We start from the raw sequence: 19,778 nt of genomic DNA, 5'->3' as shown, positions 1-19,778 counted from the left end.
AGCTGCAGGATGAACGCTAACTTCTTTCTAGACGATAAAAATTAACGCGAAGGTTCCCAATGGTAAGGGACAAATGCAATCGCATTGCAGGATGCTGTAAACGGACCAAACTTCAGTCAGGAGAACAACTGAGATAATCCATCCACATTATGAGGTTAGTCATTAATATACTGCAACAACATAGAATAGAGCAGCTGTGAGAGAATTCAACATTAATGAATCAATGGTACGGAAGTGGAGGAAGCAAGAAGAATGGGTTGAGTAAATTTTGACTTATCTGACTGTTTTGTTTCGCTTAATGTGCCCTATAATCCGGTGCGCCTTATAGTCCAAAAAATATGGTAATACAACATTGTAAAATCTGTGTATTACAAGGAGGTAGACTGCAGCCATCGATGGTGACAGGTGGCTCTGTAACTGTGAGGCTATGTTGTGGTTGGGTGACATGAATAATTAGGTAAACAAAGCAGAATATTTTTTTTGGTGCCGTCTAACCCCACGTTGCTCCAGGGGAGTTCATGTCAAGAGTTTCAGTTTTATGTTCTGGTGAAATTCATTGGACGGGGGTCAGATCATTTTGTGTGTGTTTTTGGTTTCTTTTTGTTTTTTGGATACACCAAGTATTTAGCTTTGTATTGTACATGTTTTTATCAGTTTGAGGCCTGGTCATTTGTAGTGCATTTTTATTTTATATTGGTTGTTTTTGTTGGTGAATAGCAAACAGTGTCCAGGTTCCAGAGGGTGTAGTTGGTAACATGTTAAATCCTACCACTGGTGAAAACAAGGAAATAGTTTATGCAGACATTTCTTTTCCAAAAATATACTATTTAATTGGCTTTGATTACTGATAAATACTTAATATTTGTTTGACAATATGAAAATCATACTACCAAAAGGTTGTGAAATATAATTTCTGCCATTATGAGCCGTAGCTTCATATTTCCTGTCATAATTTATTTCTCTCTTTTAATCTGGGGATCTATTTTAACTCGACTCTTCTTCAATTTAGAGTTTTCTGTTCATGTTTGTTTATAAGTGTCAGTTTTCTTCACATGGTTGTGACCTGTTGTTTTGCATGTTTCAGTTCTACCTGCAAGACACTAAAAGCAGCAATGGGACATTCATCAACAGCCAGAGGTTGAGTCGTGGCTCGGAGGAGAGTCCGCCCTGTGAGGTCCTCTCCGGCGACATCATCCAGTTTGGCGTCGACGTCACTGAGAACACACGCAAAGGTACAAAGATCACATGTGGAATATGATGACATACAGTGATGTATTATGGGGCAAAGCACATATTTTATGCTTCTCAGTCAGCATACATAATGGACAGAGGATTTTTCCTTACTCTTATAGTTAATAATGCACACATGTCAAGTAATCACACTTGACTAACCTTCAAGGATGGCTCTGGGCTCATTTAGCTTTGGTCATATGAGCTAATGCATACATACACACCAGAGAGCGCATATTAAGGTCAGATTTTCAGCTCTACTTAAGCCATTTTCATACTGGAGTTCCAACAGGCATTAAACTTCTGTCAGAGGTTATGAAAAAAAAGACTGATCTATGCCTTTTTACAGATTTTAGAAGATTATATCAAGTTAAATTATATAATAAAAAATATACAGTTTGTTTTACCAGAAGAGACTCACAACTACTTTAATTTATCAGCAATATGAAAATAAGTCACTAGGGTCTAGAAACACGTTTTTGTTTTCACATCCTGGATTTGCGCCAGTGCATGCATGACAAGCCCGATAGCTTTAGAGAAGTGTGTTCTGGGAACTGTTGTTATGCATTAAAAAAATAAGCAAAACGACAAAAAGCTGTGTCTAAACAAATTTAGTCTCTGTATACTGGAAATAGGATATGTATTTATTCTATTAACACTACCCCTTCACAACAATAGTTGTCTTAAGTTGCTTTGTACTATAAGAACCCCATCAATTATGAGAAAGATTACACCAACAATCAAATGATCCCCTACAAGAGCGAGGAGGAAGAAATCTCTTTTAACAGGAAGAGACCTCAAACAGAACCAGACTTGGGGAGGGGCAGGATCTTCTGTGGCCAGTTGTGGGGTGAGAGGAGGGAAAAGAGAAAACGGACAAGAATAGAGATGATAGTGGCATGTTATCGTACAGTTAGTGAAAAGACGGGAGTAAAGAAGAAATGCTCAGTGCATCATGGGAAGTCCCCCAGCCACCTGAGTCTGTCGCATAACTAAGGCATGGTTCAGGATGACCTGATCTAAAAATCCCAGTCCCTCCATGTGACTCCCTCTTTTCTGTCCATCTGTGTGCCTCTGCACACAGTCAGCTCACATGCTGATCCAGGCACTACAGCACGTGTGCTTTTATTTAGCTCAAAACAAACCACTTCTTTGTTGTGACACACAGGACACAAGCTTGACCTGGTAGCAGTTACTGTTTATGGCAATATTTTATTTTTTTCACCGTTTTGATGGTCACTGTAGTGGCTATATTAATTTCTTAAAGTTCTCTCTTTCTCTTATATTTAATATAACCACACTACGGACGGACAAAGCGCCTGTTTTTGTAAATATGTAAGAAAAATTGTGTCTGTTTCTGTTCTGTGTCCTGTGTACTGTTTGTTGTATGTGTGTCTTTCTGGCTGCTGTTACAACCAAATTTCCCCTTGTGGGACAATTAAAGGATTATTCTATTCTATTCTATTCTATTCTACACGTTGTCGTTAGCAACAGCGGCGGCAAAACCATCGCGTGTCTGCTTGTTTATTTTCCACATAAACCTTTAAGAATAAAGCTCAAGATCCTGTTGAGACTTTTCAAAATAAACCGAATCACGTGAAACAGTATGCAGATTATTTACGGATGAGAAGCAAAAAAGAGCCGTCAGGTGCTAAAAAATAAACCTTAGACTCAAACGTTAGAACAGGCTTTTCCCCGCAGCACGCCGTGTAATAAATACTTACAAAGAAAATGGCGGCCGTTACAACTTATGTCTAAAAATGTATAGTTTCATGCATTGGTTAAAACATTCGACTCCATGTACACGACGCCCAGCTGGAAACACTTCACGCAAGTCAAGCTGCCCGAGATTCACAGAATTTTCAGAAAGTGTAACATTTTTGTGATTTATATCGTTATCGGGATATGAGATTTTGGTCATATCGCACAGCCCCAGAAAGAAGCAACATACGCTCAAATACTCAGGCACTGACTCCCCATGTGTTTGAGAATCTGTGGAATAATCTTCAACAGGGCTGAAGGTAGTGGTAATACAACAGCTCTGCAGCTACTGGTGAAAAAATTGCCTTTTACTCGTGAGCTACTGGTGATTACTCTGAACCATACCTAATTATAACAGTTGCGGGGTAATTGTACACCCCCACATCAGAAAACCTTCAATAATATGAAATTTGATACCTTATAGGATTTGTTAATATGGGCCAGAAAGGCAGAAATCTTTTCCTTAAAAATTATGAACTTTGACACATAGTCAGACATGGATTCTCTAGAGTCTCTATATTCGCTGATGATCCAGGACTTTGTATATGTAAACATTCTGCTCTGTTTTATTTCGTTTTCTTCATATGAACAATATTGAAGTGTCTTTTCTCTTTTTGTCTGCAGTCACCCATGGCTGCATCGTGTCAACAATCAAACTCTTCCTACCTGATGGGATGGAGGCACGCCGACGAAGCGAGTAAGCACCACTCACATTGATCCATGAAGATTTGTTTATGTTGTAATAACAGACTATATTTTTAACAAAGCTTTCTACAGTTTCTACACTACACATTCTTCTGAAAAATTGGGATTTATTGCTGCTCATTAAAGCAACAGTATACTGATACAGACTTAACCAGATGTTGTTGCCGATTTAATGGTTGTCTGGTTAAGGTTAAATGCTTACACACACACACACACACACACACACACACACACACACACACACACACACACACACACCCAATTTCTGCTTGTGTAGTGATGTGATTATTATCAGTCTAGTTGACGATGAGGGCAGTTAATGAGCTGAGGATAAGGGTCTGCGAGTGTGTGTTAATAATTCTGGCCTGTGTAATAACCTTTTGAATCCACTGTTCATTTGAGTTTTAGGGTCGTCGTCCCCCCCCCCCCCCCTTTTTCTTATATTGACTCATGCTGAGTGTTTACATGTATCTTTGCCTTTCTTTGTGTGTGTTTGTGTTAAATGGGCTGTAGCTGACCAGCCGCTGACCCAGCATGGAACTTCCTACTGTACTCAGAGTCCCACTTGCGTGTCTGTGTGTTTGTAATTGGCTGGACGTGTGTATTAGTGTTACTGGGGCTCAGTGCTGTGTTGGGCAGTGCCATATGCTGCCATGCTGCTCAGCTTCCAGTCTGGTAAACCCATCAGCCACGCTGACCGGAGTCTTGGGTCTGGTTTGTTCATGCTGTCTGTGCTAGAAAACAAAAAGCTGGGTTGCAAAACTAAAGGACACCAAGAATTAGTTGTTAACAGTATGAAAACATTCACAAATAATTCAAACAAGCCCAATCTAATGATCGACTATTGTTCCTAAAAATGTGTGTGTTTGAGATCTATTTGTAACTGTTAATCACGTTCTTCAGGAATCAAACTGTATTTTACATGTTGCTAAAATGTGCGGCACTTTCATGTTGTCACACGTGCAGGACTTTAAGATTAGTTTGCCAAGTCTAGCTAATGTTAGCAGTGCTAGCACTTCCTTCCACACAGAGGACCGGAAAACACTGCTGTGGTCAAGTGGTTTTATTTCAGTTTGCTTTGACACTGAACTTCTTGTCACTGAAAGAGAGGGGCTCCTACCTTGTGCCATGTGGCTGCATAACATGTCACCTCTGGTAGTTAACTGGTTTTCTACTTAGTATAATATGAATATTTTGTTTAAGTAACCACGTAGCATTACTACTGACAACTACTGAAATCAAATGTTTAAATCTCTAGATGACAGGCCACACACTTGTCTAATGAATAAAGCTGAGGTCTTGGGATGCATTTAGAGCTTACTTTGACTGTTTATCCAAATTTGGACATTGTGTGATACATTTTTCCCAACCTGGAAAGACGGCTTTTCATTTACAACTGCTTTTTGTCACAAACAAAGCTTCACGAAGTGAAGATTCTGATGCACAACTAGGAAGTGAAATCAATAAGAATTGGAATATAAAAATAACCTGGATGGAATAATCCATTAAGACATTTGTGAGACATCAGATATTAGTTACCAGGATTCTGATTTGAAATTATGAGTAATTTTGCTTTTTGAACAAGTGATCATCAGTCACTTTCTGGTTTCTAGTATGCCTTTGCACAGGAACAAAATCATTTCAGTCTCTGTAATTTTTTCCCTTGTCTCTCTGTCACTGCAGATGTGTGGTATTTTAGTGGTGAGTTGTGATGAATTGTTACGACCCCCTCTGCTAGGCGGCAGGAGGGGAGTAACATACACAAGCCCCCACACGAAAACTGAGTAAAATAAAAAGGCCGTAACAGAATTGTCCTGGTTTATTTTCAGATGTGCAGGTTTGGATTGTAGTTCAGCACAGGTTTAAGAAGTCCATCAATTAACACCAACGGTAGTATTTTATCCACATGGTCAATAATGCATGAAAGTGAATGGTGCTTACCTGAGATCTAAAGAAGCGTCCAACATGTTCTGTGGGGAAACGACTGTAGTCTCTAGTTTGACCTTTGACCTTCAGCATCTGATATTATATTCCCAATATATTGGAATATTACGGGAACAATTACAGCATTTTTTGTCTGTTTGTTGTGTTGGTTTTTGTTTTTTGCCCTTTATCATAGTTCCTCTCCCCCGCTGTTTTTCTTTCCCTACCTCTCTTTCTCTCTCCCTTTTCTTTCCCCCAGTCACGTCTGTCCCATGTGTAGCAAGTGAAAATAAAATAAACAACAAAAGCAAAGGTGAATCAAATAGACCAATACGGCAAGGCCGGGATTGTCCATTTGGCAAAGTAAATCCGTTGGGCATCTTTCTTTGCCTTTAGACAATAATTCTGATGGCAAAAGAACCAAACGGGACAGGCAGGAAAGAAAACAAAAACAAAACAAACAATTACGGCATCATAGACTTACAGAGCAATGATGCTACCTTCTGTCTCAGGACCACATTTGACATTTTTTTTTACCTCCAACAGGTCAAATTTCACTTTTTTTTTTTTTTTTTTTTTTTTTTTTTTAACCATTTCCTTTAATCAAACAGCTCTTCTTATTTAACTAACAGTTGGACTCTGTCTCTAGAGTGCTGCTGAAGGGGAGGGATGTCAGAAGATTTATTAATAGCTGAAGAATGTCTCAGCTCCCTGGTATTAGAATTATCTTTCTGGAGATCTGCCTACAGCTTTATAAAGATGGTTACTGTGTTTGCAATTTTACATTAAACCAAAGCTGGGTCTTTAAAAACTTTGATAGTGACAAATGTCCACAAGAAAGAAATTAATCAAATAGAAAGAAGGCAAATTACACTTTTTATATAGCAGCACGTTTAGAACTAAATTTCATTTAAAAAACCCAAAGACCAAAGAAAATGCACAGAAGACGAAAAACGACAGTTTCATAACCATAACTATGCTTCAATTTTATTTTATGAACATCTTTATCTATATAATGAACTCCACTCTCCTTATAACCCTTTAAAGATACTCCCCAAACTGAACCATTTTCAGATTTACATCTTTATTTAATATCCCCTTTCTCCACATTGATACTGCATTTCTAATTTCAAACAACCACTAAATAAACATTAATAAAAATTTTTTAGTAATGTGAAAACTTTGTTTACATAATCTGTGCTAGACTTTGCCCACAGTGATGTAAATTAGTGTTGTTGACAAATAAAGTAGTTTTGATAACTGACAATGTCATTATTATATAATATAAAACATATGAGGCACAGGACTGGACTTTGTGCTTCCCCATAAGTATTTTTCAGCAGTATCCATTTCCACATACTGATAACTATTTAGCCGTCATCTCTTACTCTAAACATTTTCTCTATAATATTAAATACTTTTTATAGATCAATGAAAATGTATTGAGTTTTATTGCTGTTTGATGCTCAGAAGTCTCCATAAAGTCCTCTGAACAGCACAGCTCCCTGGAGCCGCTTCAATTATAGTTCATTTAAAATAGGAGGTAACAACGTGGGAGTGTTTCCTTATTATTCGGTCTTCCATCTAATCTAAAACACCTGTTGTGACCTCACTGGATGACTTGTGGCCAGAAATGTTTGTAAGTGAGGATCAGCAGTTTTCTGCCTTTGTGAAGTCATTTTTTCCCACAATATTGTTTATGTGGTGAGACACAGAAAAACACATACAGATCCAAAGAATAAATTCGAGCAAGTTGTGTGTTAGTGTTCCTGCATTGCTCTGTTGAACTACTTCTTTAAAATAATGAAAGTTAATTTTATAAGGTAAACATTGAGCTATGAATTATTAAAGTCTGGCCTGTGCATGCGTCTCGTGTCATTGTTTTGATCACAACAATAGTACTTCTTTGTTTCCCCTATCAGTCTGTTACTGCTGTCCGTATTTCCGTAAAACACTCACGCATACTTGTGGTCATGTGGTTAATGGGGGTGTTTCATTTTCAGATTCACTGCTCTTCCAGCCAGGTGAGCAGGACAATAAAATGTCAGCTCAAAAATAGGTTGGGATTAAAGATGATAAATCAGTTGCCAAGTGATTTATCCAGGCTACCTTTGACCTCCCACAAGATGATAAAGGTAGTGAAGAGTCATAGTTGCAGCAGAGAGGAGTGTTTCCTAACAGTGAGTGCCAGGAGGGGTGGAGCTACAGTACCTTGCACAAGTTAAAGGAAGAAACTCAGCTGTTTGTTCAGAGGGGAGGAGCGGAGAGACGAAGAAAGCAAGTTAGTCTTAGACTTCATGCGCTCCGTGGAAAAGTAGAGAAGAATCAGCTGCTTCCTCTGAAACCAGAAGAGAAATGAAGTAAAAGTTAGAAGCTGTGGAGGGGGGCAGGCATTTCTCAGAATAGTCAGGGTGAGGTATTAGCTGAAAGGTGAACTTTGGCCTGTGACAAATCACTACCTGACGTACGAGGAGAATACCTCCCAGGTAAGGTCTTTGAGGTCCAGAATTTCAGGCAGGTTTCTGGGCAACACTGGTCGGACTGTTTTCATGCTTTTGATATTTACAGAGCTTTAAAGTCAAATAGTACCATGACCTAAAGTTTGTGTCTAAACAACAGTGTGTCGCTGCAGCTGCTGATTGTATCTGTTCAGTGTTTCTCATTGAATTTCTGTATGTGGTGGTGACAGGGGAAGTGGCTCTCTGTGTGACCGTTCGACCAACCTGTGCTTTCTTTTATAAATTAATGAATAATAGTTTATATTGTTTGTGACAGTTATTAATTAGATGCATCTTTGATTTCTCAGCTCGTAGACAGACTTCAGATCCACCATCTTGGTCTGCGGGTAGCATTGTTTTGTGTTGTTTTGTTAATGACCTCAGCGCACATGAGCCAGTTCTCCACTTGATGCTGGTTGTGGTTGGGATAGGCAGCAAGGACAACTAATACAGTTACCAGCTGCAGTTTAAGGTGATGAAGATGGAGCCCTTCCGAATACATATTATACCTGGGAACCCCAGGCATTTAAAGTCTGTGTGTGTAAAAAGTAATTGGTGGAAACTAAAACTAGCTTTGCAAAATATTAAAATTCAGTGAAGTCATTGCTGTTCCTGGTGTGTGGATGCCAGCATTGTTACAGAGTACTGGAACTGAAGTATTTTCTAGATGTTGTTAGTTTTAGTTCCATATTAACTCGCATAGGAATGTTTGCTCTATAAATTTTAACACATGTGCAGCAAGACTTGTTGATTAAACTCTGGTCATTTTTTTTAAAAGCCCGCTCAGGCTGTGGTTAAATGGATACTGAATGTTTGTGTGCAGTATTTTTATTTGTTTTACCACTCGAGATGAAATTGGACTATATGTTGCCAACAAAACTAAAATGAACTAAAGCTGGAAATCTAAAAAGGGACCTGATTGGTTGTTTGTACAGGTCACTGTTGGGTTTCTTAAAGCTGATGTGGCAGCTGTGTAGAGAGCTTCTTTATACTTTTTTTATTCTTGGCATTTTACATTATCGCTTCAGAAACAACCTGCTCATTATCAAAAGTGTAATCTCTAAGGTTAATCTCCTGATGCTGTCCTCCTGATCTGGAATCCTTTTAAGCCCGTTGGAGGCCCAGAGTTTAAATTTATTGCCTGCACTTCCTGCGGTGAAATGCTGGTTAGGGGGACTGTATTGAGGCCAGGGGTTTAGTATTTTTAAATACTTTCCTGACGTTTTTTATGGTTAACAAAAAAAAAATGGGATTACCACTCCAATGGTTTTTTTCTTTTTCTTCACTGACAGTGGAAATACATGGGTCTTGGAAGCTTTACACCAGTGAGACATATCAAAAGGCCAGTGCAACAGAGATGAAGAGCAATATCAAACCTATTAGAGGTGGAAGAGAAATGTGCTGTGTGTACAATACATTTTTTTTCTATCACTAGGGATGGGTATCGAAAACCGGTTCTTGCTGAGAACCGGTTCCCACTGTTTCAATTCCAAGGAATTGTTTGCCATTTTTGCAAACGATTCCCTTAACGATTCCAGTCGCCCCAAATTACGTCATCACGTTGCGGAGCGTCATTTACCTGGCAGGAAACACGGCGGCTCAAACGCTCAAAAGTTTGATTATACTTTACGAGAACGGATGACAACAGGGCAACTTGCAAGTAGACATTTCATTTAAGGGAGGAAACACTACGAATATGCAAAAGCATTTGCTCACAAAACACGCGATGACCTTAAATGAATGTCGTGTTTTTAATTCCGCTCCGGACTCGTGAATCTCAAACCAGCAGTAGCGGTAACGTTTGCACATCCTCCCCCGTTAATGCGGCAGGTAAATAATCAACTAACAGTGCATATTATGTTAGCGCAATCTGCCTTATTACAAAACCTGCCATTACTGTGCATTTAGGTGACCATGATGAGAGAGACAGACAGAGTCTGGCTGGCTCAGATGCTGGCAGTTCTCGCTGCAGTCTGGTAGCGTCTTCTTTCAGGCCAGGATAGATGAATGTCACCGAGCAGTGACTAAGTTTGTGGTCAAAGGCTTGAACCCATTTGCCACAGCAGATGCCCCGATTTTCGGTAAGTGAATGTGTTTAATTGTAGGCAGGGACATTACTGGATATTCTGTAATTGCTACAGAATAATTTATGTTATACTTTGTTATTGCTACAGGAGAATATTTATTTTATTATTTTACATTTACAATTTTTTTTCTTGGGGACCCTGTGACACCCCATTGAAGAGCCATAGGCTGGATCTCTTAAGATCTCACTGTTGGGTTTGTAAGGCCATGTTACTCCTAAATTTCTATCTTGTTCAAAGAGAAGATATAAAACAAAGTTCTAAGCTAATCGACCTTAGTGTTCTCCTTTAAAAAAAAAAAAAAAAAAAGAATCAATAAGAGAATCGATAAAGAATCGAATCGTTAAACAGAATCAAAAATGGAATCGGAATCGTGAAAATCTTATCAATACCCATCCCTATCTATCACTGAACCAAAGAAATCCACCTATCAACTATTTTGTCTTGTAACATTTTATGTGAATTGTTCCATCACATCTATGATAAGACTTGAGATAATCGTGGACGGATCCATCCCACTGATTGGCCCAAGTGAGCAGAGGATGGTTTTGAGTTTTTGGTCAAGATAAAATGTCAGTTTTGTTATCCTGCAGCTGACTTCTTTATCTAGATAACATTTCGTAATGTTCAGTTCAGACTCTTGTGTCACACCTCTCTATGCTATTTACTCCCACTTTGAGAATGTTATTAACTGGTGTTATTAACTGTTTTTAAACGTACAATTGTGTTGCTGCCGAATGTCTAATCAATGGATCTATCTCTAGTTTCACCTTAAATAAATTCAAATAAATCTACAAACAAATCTACAAAATCCCCTTTAAAAGAAAAAAGGTGAACAAAAGATTGAGTTTTCAATAAAAGACTATGCTTTAAATTGCGAGGACTGTTTTTATAGTATAATAAAATAGCACAATATTGACGAGAACATAAAGAAACAACAGAAAAGAAGGAATCAATGAATCAGGCTTTTACGCTTCCTTGTTTACTTTGTAAAAAAAAAAAATGTCCCACTAATAAATTAATTGTTAAAACTTTGATGTAAAAGCAGTCTTTTGATCCAGAATTTCCCTCAACCACGTTTGGGTTTTTTTTGTGTGTTTTTTTTTTTTTAATAGTCTGTGCTGCAGACATATTTTAGTAAGTAATAGATGACCATGTAGAGCTATGTTTGTGACAGAGTGAAATGTTCTCCCGCACTGTTTTAAAAACATGTGAGTATGCTGCAGATGGAAACTACTGGCAGCCTTTTGCTGGACTGCATGCAAAACACTCAGCCTTTTTGTTTTCCTGTTGCTCTGCTCTGCACTTTGTGTGTCCGTGTAGGCAGACTTGATGTTCTTGTGAGCCACAGTTGAAGAGCTGTGAAATTAGATCATGTGATGGCGTAGATATTGTTCCATCTTTTTAAAAATGTGTTGCTTTGGAGCCATGCTGGTCTGGTCTGTGCAGGCAGTATTTGATGACTGGAAATGAGTAATTTTCTTGATGCAGTCAGAATCTGCTGTAAATAACTGCTGCAGAGCCTCTTGAATCCCCTGAACCGGCCTCTGATCCTTCCTTATCTTTGTACAATAAATTTTTGTCCTGCATGTTTACTGTACTTTTTTTTTTATTTGCTTATTAAGAGAAGGCATAATTGCTTAATCAGATTGTGATTAAGAGATTTATCTAAATACTGTATTTTTACTGTTCAGTCATGCTCTTTTTTTTATAATTGTTTTTACGTTATTGATAATATTTAGTTTAATGAGCTATTCGACTTTCAGTTGTGTTGTTTTTGTTATGAGTTATTTGCTTTAGCTGCTGTGACATAATAATTTCCTAACTTTCTTGGATAAATAAAGTAAATTACATGAAATACAATTAAAAGAAAAAAACAATACCAATGAAAGAAGAAAAGTTTAAAGTAATTGTTTTTCCTGGCATTGAGTGGATAGCAATCTTTTCTTGTTCTTTCTGGTAACTTGATAAATAAAATGCCTTCAAGCTGAAGTAAATGTACCCCAATTATCCAAATTAATGGAATCAGTTAAATAGATGTGTTTTTATTAGTTGGAGAGACACATTGTAACTGCAAACTTAACTGTGATGATGTTAACTCCTTCCCCTATGAAGATGACATTTACTCTTAATGATGAGTTTTGACCTCTCAGTATATATCAATAAAGACATGGTTTGACGACCATTAGAAAAGTTTCTCCATTTTTCCAAGGGTAGCTGCACAGCCAGAGACCACCCTTTATTAACTTCTGATGTAGTCATTTTGTTTTGTAAGCAGGCCTGAAATATGACAAACTCCTCAGTTTAACTTTACTTGAGTTTAACTTGCCTTTATTGTAGGAACTTGAATAGAAAAATGTTAAATCACACCTGAGAAAACAGGTGTCTGCTCACCTTTAAAGGCTTAATCTGCTAGCATGATGTAGCTGAATGACAACAAACAGCCTATTAGCAAATGATTCAAGGTCTATTTATGTTGCCATAAACAGACTTGTATAACAGGAATTCCCATATTTATTTTTTATATTTAAATTTCTTGCAAAACATGCCCAAAATATCCCCTGATACATAAAATATTCTTCTCTGTAAAACAAGCAGGGGAACAAGTAAAAACTGTAGTAAAGTTTGGTATGTGAACTCTCATTAAAAAAGGCTTTTTGGTCATGAATTGGCAAAAGAGAAAACGTACAAAAAATGTAAGTGCCAAAACTGCAAGCAGTGCAGTTTAATGACCTGAAGGTGTAGTTTCTTTAAAGGACAGTTATCTTGGCTTATTTACGTGTTTGTTTGTTTTTTGTTTTGTTTTTTTTAAACATTTTTGGTGCCTGGATCAGGGTTTCAAATGGTCAAAATGAAGAAGATGGATTATAATGTTCTGTTGTATCTAAGAAACCTCATTGTCTTCACTGTACACAAGCCATTAATCCAAACCTACAAACTATCACAAAAACCCATATTTCTGTTATGTATGGGTAAAGAGAGAGGCAAAAGGCTAATAATAATAATGGATTGGATTTATATAGCGCTTTTCAAGGAACCCAAAGCGCTTTACAATACCACTATTCATTCACTCTCACATTCATACACTGGTGGAGGAAAGCTACAGTTGTAGCCACTGCTGCCCTGGGGGAAGACTGACAGAAGCGAGGCTGCCATATCGCGCCATCGGCCCCTCTGGCCAACACCAGTAGGCAAGTAGGGTAAAGTGTCTTGCCCAAGGACACAACGACCAGGACAGAGAGCCTGGGGATCGAACCGGCGACCTTCCGGTTACAGATGCGATTCCCAACCCCGTGAGCCACGGTCGCCCCAATCATTAGCATGAGCAGTGCTGATGTGAAGATGGTATCTGAATACTAGAACTGCTGCCAGCTGTTATGCACAGAAATGTGACAGCACTGTGACTGAATGAATGCAGCAGGAACAAATTGTTGGAACAACACAGTGAAGAAGCATCATCATCCCTTCAGGACAAGAGTCCTCTGGAAGTACCAGTGCCCAGCGTACAAGTGTTACAATGCTTATTTGCTGGTATCCAGTTTAAAAATATGACTAGGAGATTTTAACAAGATAAGAGGAAACATGGAATACTGTATGAAAGACTAAAATATCTAATGTTATGACATATTTAGGAGGATTGCAGTTTTTCCATTTCTTCTTGCTGGGTGTCATGTGATCAGCAGGCAGTGGAGCTCTGATATGAAAACGCCCAACTCAACATAAAGTACTGGGTGTTTACTGTGATTGACGATGTGGCTCTGTGGAAGCTGTTTGCTCTAATCCAGGGGTGCCCAATCCCGGTCCTCGAGAGCTACCGTCCTGCAGCTTTTAGATGCATCCCTACTCCAACACAGCTGAATCAAATGAATGGCTTGTTATCAGGCCTTTGCCAAACACGATGGCATGCTGAAGAGGTAATCAAACCATTTGAATCAGCTGTGTTGGAGTAGGGATGCATCTAAAAGCTGCAGGACGGTAGCTCTCGAGGACCGGGATTGGGCACCCCTGCTCTAATCTCTGCAGAGAACCTGCTCTGCTGGTCCTAAATGTACAAAAATCCTTTTAAATCACTGCCTTAACCTTTTAAAGTGCTTGTAATTATTTTTCTGACCTGCAGTTTTGGCCTTATGTACAAACTGAGGTTAATGAAAGTGCTTTTCTCAACCCATCTATTTATTCACTGCAGATTTCTGGTCGTGTATTGTCATCTCATTAGTTTGTGAGGTACTGCCATCCAGAAGAAAGTTGCCTAAAAATAGTGAAGATAAAACTGTTGGCTTTTATTTTTGTTGTAAGACAGCAGTGGTCTGTGGCTAAACCATTCCCTTGTTCATGGTTGTTTTGTGGCTTCTTCAGTGCACCTGTTGTTACTTTGAGTTGCCCCTAACTGATAAAATCGATGTACAATAGTTTCTGCATCTTCATTCTTCTGAGCAGAATTTTACATGCAGCTCAGTAACCAAGCAAATTTGAGTTGGAGTTATAAGTATGTTCAGCTGAAGTGTGTGCTGCAATCCTTTTTATAAGAGGAAATGTATTGAAGTCCAGCTTGTTCTTGTCTCCTATAGAAAAACAACCAATTATTGATTTGTAAAATGTGTTTTTGTCATGAGAATTCATGCGACCCGTGAGTTTTTTGTTAAAGGAGCTGCTGCGTTCTACATTTCTGCAGGGAGTAGTGACACATTAACAGTGTTGAGTTATTTTTTTGCCCAGAGTTGAATTTACATTCCTGAACTGTGACTGTTTCTACGTAATCTCCACACTGTCTCTCAAACAAACCTGCATGACCTTGCTGTGCTGTAAGATTACAGTACTTTGGGTAAACACTGCACAAAATGACAGAGGCCCTGTTTCTGCAGGGCAGCAACTGAAGGTTTCACACTGTGGTTTTGGTTTAGATTTATTCTTCATTCAGCTCCTGTCAAAACTACTGTGTTTTTTAATTAATGCAACACAGAGAGCAGTGGAAGCGACTCACAGTGACTGTACTATATTATTATGCATGGTTTGACCTAAGGAAATGGAAAAATGTGATCCTGTGGAGCAGTGCAGTGTTAAAACAAGTGACCTACAAATTTATTGCACTGGTTTGTGATTTTTTTTTTAAAATGAATGCATTCATCTTCTGACTGCTATGTCCTGCTGTGTCCTACATATCTTTACAATATGAATCCCACAGTTTACTGAAAAATTCAGTTATAATAACGAAGTTAAATCCATGGTATTACAAGAAAAGTGATGCTGTTAAAGAATAATTTAAATGGAAAGCTATAGAAGATGGTGGCCACTGTCTCTAAAAAGCCAACCAATAGCCAAAACAGGAAACAGATGAGCCAATCATTTGTTGCGCTTATGCATATGCAACAGAAGATGGTCATGACAGTTTCCACTGTATGGCTGGTATGTCTACATGCTATTGTGGCTAATATGGTAATTGGTTAGTACAAGTGAATGGTTTTTATATCCTAGTGACCATTAAAAGTGCAGATACATATTTGACTTTGGGTACCTACCTAAGCAGACACAATACAATGATTGTTGCTTGAGGAGACTGTATCAGGATATTCATGAGCCTGAGCTTTTGGTTCACAGGGATCATGTGTGTTCAAAATTCTTGAGCCATCCTTTATTTCTTTATAGAAAGGCTTAAGGGGAGAAAAGGTTGAAGTATGCCAAATTGCATAAGAACTGGACTGAAAATTAGTGGCAGCAGTCTTATGGGCCTGTTGCAATACCATCTTAAAAGCTTCTGATTGGTAACAGCTTCATTTTTCAGCATGGCAGTGATCCCAAACACTGCCAATGCAGTAAAAGCATCACCTGAGTGGAAAAATGCACAGCTGAACACCATCAGTCATGGATTGACCTCCCCAGAGAACTGGACCTCAGCATTATTGAAGCATTGTGGGATCATCCTGACAGAACAGAACAAATGGCAGGCATCTGTTTTTCCTTTATTTTTGCACTTGATCATTTACTTCAAATGTGCCCATTTCCCATTTTCTAGCAAAATGTAAAGAAATGATTGGCTTAAGACTGGTGCACAGTACTGTAGATGACTTTATTTGAAACGTTGGCCATGTTTGATATGAACATCTACCACTGCAACTATACATGACAGGAAATAAGGAAATGGATAGTAGATGCACTCTAAACCTGTTATTATGTTTGCCTACTCTAATTTCTGTTTATTTCTTAAAGAAAATTCGATTTTCTGAATTCATTGAAGTTTATCTCATTGAAAGTACACAAATTTTAGCTTAAATTTTTACCTGTAGCTAATGTTACAACTGATAGCAGTATAACCTTAACAAAACTGTATAGTCAACTACATGGTTGATTTACAGGGTCTGACTGAAAATGTTTAATTTCCAGGCCTACTTGAAGACTTTGTTTGTTTGGTTTGTTTGTTTGTTTGTTTGTTTTCATCAGACAGTGATCTTTTTTTGGAACCTTGCAAACTGTAGTAAAGTAATTGTATCCTGTGCTTACACATCTCACTTGATTTGAGTGAAACGTTTCAATGCACTGTTTGGTGTTTTATTGGTCCATATATGTGAGTTTGAGATGTTATTAAAGTCAGACTTTATGTAACAGGATATTTTTGAGACTGGCCTCAAGGTGTTGTCTGCAAGAAAACAGTCGCATCAATCTCTGACTTTTCCTGTACTTTAAGGGAAATCCTCTCAGGCTTAAGCTTGACTTGACTGTGTTTGATGTAATTGCAGCAACCACACCACACTGATCCAACATACACAGCAGCCACTGCAGTGTGATTCAGTGCAAGTTCACTAAAAGTTAAAAACACATATGTGTCTGAGTGTTTTTCAGGCTGCAAGTGAAACTGATAATGAGTATGTGAATTAAATTAGTCAACTAATAATATTATTAAAAAAAAAAAAAAAAAAAAAAAAGGAAACCAGTTATCTGCCATTTTGAAGTAACACATGGCAATATTTATTTGACTCTTAGGTTTCAGTTTTGTTCCAGTATAGCAGGGTACTTAGGAATTTAGACAGTGTGATTTCATGTCTTTCCAAAAGCAAACACACAAACAAAAGATATCCACTCATCTTCCTATAAAAGTATCACTGAGATACTGAGTATTGTTATTAGTGTATGTCACATAAAACCCACCTGAGTGCAGTCTCTGATGGAGCATTTAGCTGAGCTCAGTGAGCTGTGAAACGTGTGAAAACAGGTTAACTATTAAAAATGGTAATAAAAAAATACTAATACTACAATAATTATTCCTACTGCTACTACCGCTATTACAGCTACCACCACTACTAATAACTGACTGGGATTTTTTTCATACACTTGGTCATAACCAGGTTATTATCTTTTCTTGTTAGTTTCACCCTTTTATGGACTTTCCTGTCAACAAAGGTTTTGTTGCAGGCTGTAAACATGATTATTTATGTTGCAAAGTTAGACATTTTAACATGTGAGTCTGTGCCAACTAACTCACTTTAAAAGCCTGCCTTAAGTGGCCATTAGAGGGACTGCAGTTATTTTCTTCATGAATTGACTTCATTTTTCAGACCTGGAGGTTTTTGCTTGATTAAATTACATACATAAATATGTAATATATAAATGCTCACTTTTTATTTTTCCCCAGTTGCATAAATAACCTATGAACATAACCAAAGTTTTAGTCTGAAAAGTTAGGGTTTTTTTTTCCTTTGTCTTTTCCTCTGCTCTTCCCATCTAAAAATTGTTGCAAGGCTCAGTTGCTGAGTGGATATTTTTTACATCAAGTGATTTATACCTGGTGAAATGTCAGAAAGGTGTGGGAAATGGACTCCTTGTTGCCAGTGACTTGGTCGTAATAGAATGAATGTTTTATTAAAATGAGCTGAAAAACCGATGTCACAAGACTTTTCCAGGAACATTTTTTTTATTTCGGTCTCCGTGGTTACTCCACAAGTCTTTGCTCTTTGGTGTTTCTATGGTGACGAACTTTTTTCTCTCCTCTCTTCCTCTTTCAGTGTCATCCAGCCTCCATTACCACTACCTATAGACAAGGTAAGAACAGAAGTATGTATGTGTGTGCGTGTTTTTGTTAGTGTTGTCCTGTCCCATGTCAAAGTGTCTCTCACTCACTCACATGTAGGGCTACACCTCAGAGAAGCATCTAAGAGTGTGTGTTTGTATTTCTAACACACATAAGTGGTCTTTAAACACACAGAGTGGACTTAGTCAGCTGACAAAGGAATGCAGAGATCCCTGCCAGTTGGTGCTGCAGCATTACAGAAATCCTTCATGTGCATCAAGAAGCAGGATTTCTTTTTTCTGCCACTGTACAGGCTGTGGTTTCACATACATTTAGATGTTTGTCCACTCAAGTTTAAAAAGAAATTTGTTATGTTCTCAGAGCTAGGATGTGACCTCTCTAAACTGAAGTCCCAATGCTTTTGGAGATCAACTATTTGTTTAGATTCATAATTAGGGGTGGGATTTATCAATTAAAATCGATTCTGGCTTGGATAACGTGATATCGATTTAGGGCTGCTCAATTAATCGAATTTTAATCACGATTACGATCTGGGCTTTCAACGATCATTAAAAATGACTGAGCCGATTATTAGCCCCTCCCTCATTTATCCGCGACACCTTAAAGGCCGTCTGTGAAAATATTGTCGGGCATAAACCGTCCGTGGCGCAAAAAAGGGTGGAGACCGCTGATTAAGAGGACCCGAGGGAAGCTCGGAAAGCTAAGCAGAAGTTATTTGGAGAGTGACTGCCGTTGGTTGAAAAGAGTTAAAAAAAAAAAAAAAAAACTTCAGTGGTGTTGCACACTATTTTATATTATTTTTTTAAAGTCATTGTTAACCCTTTAAAGCCGGTCAGAGCAGCACGCTCCGTTTTGCGTAACTATTTTTAAATCCCTGTAGAACCTGAACCGTGTAAGCTAGCGCAATAATTTGTTTTGCATATGAAACCGGAGGAGTTGTACTTACATCTGATGCCATCAGCTTGTCCTCGGTCACGGTTTCGTTCCACATATAGCTTTGCAAAAACTGCATAAAAAGCGCTTGCAGGAACAAAAACATAATATTCCAGAAACACGCTTTGCCGTTCATATCAGCTGTTCGTAACACTTCCCACAGTGAAATGATGCACATGCTGTTTTCTTTGCAAATTTGCATCATAGGATTGTTTTTTGTTTTTCCTGCAGTATATAAAAATTGCTGTATCTCCAAAATAAAACTATGAAGACACTCAAAATAAATTTCCTGTGGTGGGAAACTATTTTTTGCAACTTTATTGTATTTAAAGTTTTGAGGGATAAGCCTCTTAAACTTCTCCAAGTAGAAATATATGTAAACAAAACAAAAGCGATTTTCAATTTTTTTTGTAGTTTATTGCACTTTTTTGCAATTTATGTAATTACTATGCACTTAATGCATACATATTATTAAAATATGGGCTATAACAGTTGTATTGATGTATAGCAACTTGAAATGCTCCCACAAATGGCACTACAGCATGTAAAAAAAATAAATAAAAATAATATAAGCTCTGGTGGACTTGGTTCTATAGTAGGTCTTAAAGGGTTAAATAAATATCG

At 38.0% G+C, this 19,778-nt stretch overlaps 1 protein-coding gene across 8 annotated transcripts in view; it reads left to right on the top strand.

Annotated features, from left to right (window-relative positions):
- The window catches only part of slmapa (sarcolemma associated protein a), an 80,990-nt gene that overhangs the window by 27,378 nt on the left and 33,834 nt on the right, over nucleotides 1–19,778 (top strand). For 7 of the 8 annotated variants that reach the window (XM_026167378.1, XM_026167376.1, XM_026167374.1 and 4 more), the window contains exons 2-4: nucleotides 1,085–1,232; nucleotides 3,616–3,688; nucleotides 18,196–18,232. In XM_026167378.1, the coding sequence (XP_026023163.1) occupies nucleotides 1,085–1,232; nucleotides 3,616–3,688; nucleotides 18,196–18,232 (258 nt within the window). Of the gene's footprint in view, nucleotides 1–1,084; nucleotides 1,233–3,615; nucleotides 3,689–6,816; nucleotides 8,106–18,195; nucleotides 18,233–19,778 lie in introns of those variants that run through there. The other variant, XM_026167379.1, reaches the window with a different exon arrangement.

Source organism: Astatotilapia calliptera, chromosome 5 (genome assembly GCF_900246225.1).
Source record: "Astatotilapia calliptera chromosome 5, fAstCal1.2, whole genome shotgun sequence".
Taxonomy (NCBI): Eukaryota; Metazoa; Chordata; class Actinopteri; order Cichliformes; family Cichlidae; genus Astatotilapia; species Astatotilapia calliptera.
Note: the sequence above shows the minus strand (reverse complement) of the source record. Positions and strands in the feature narration are given on the sequence as shown.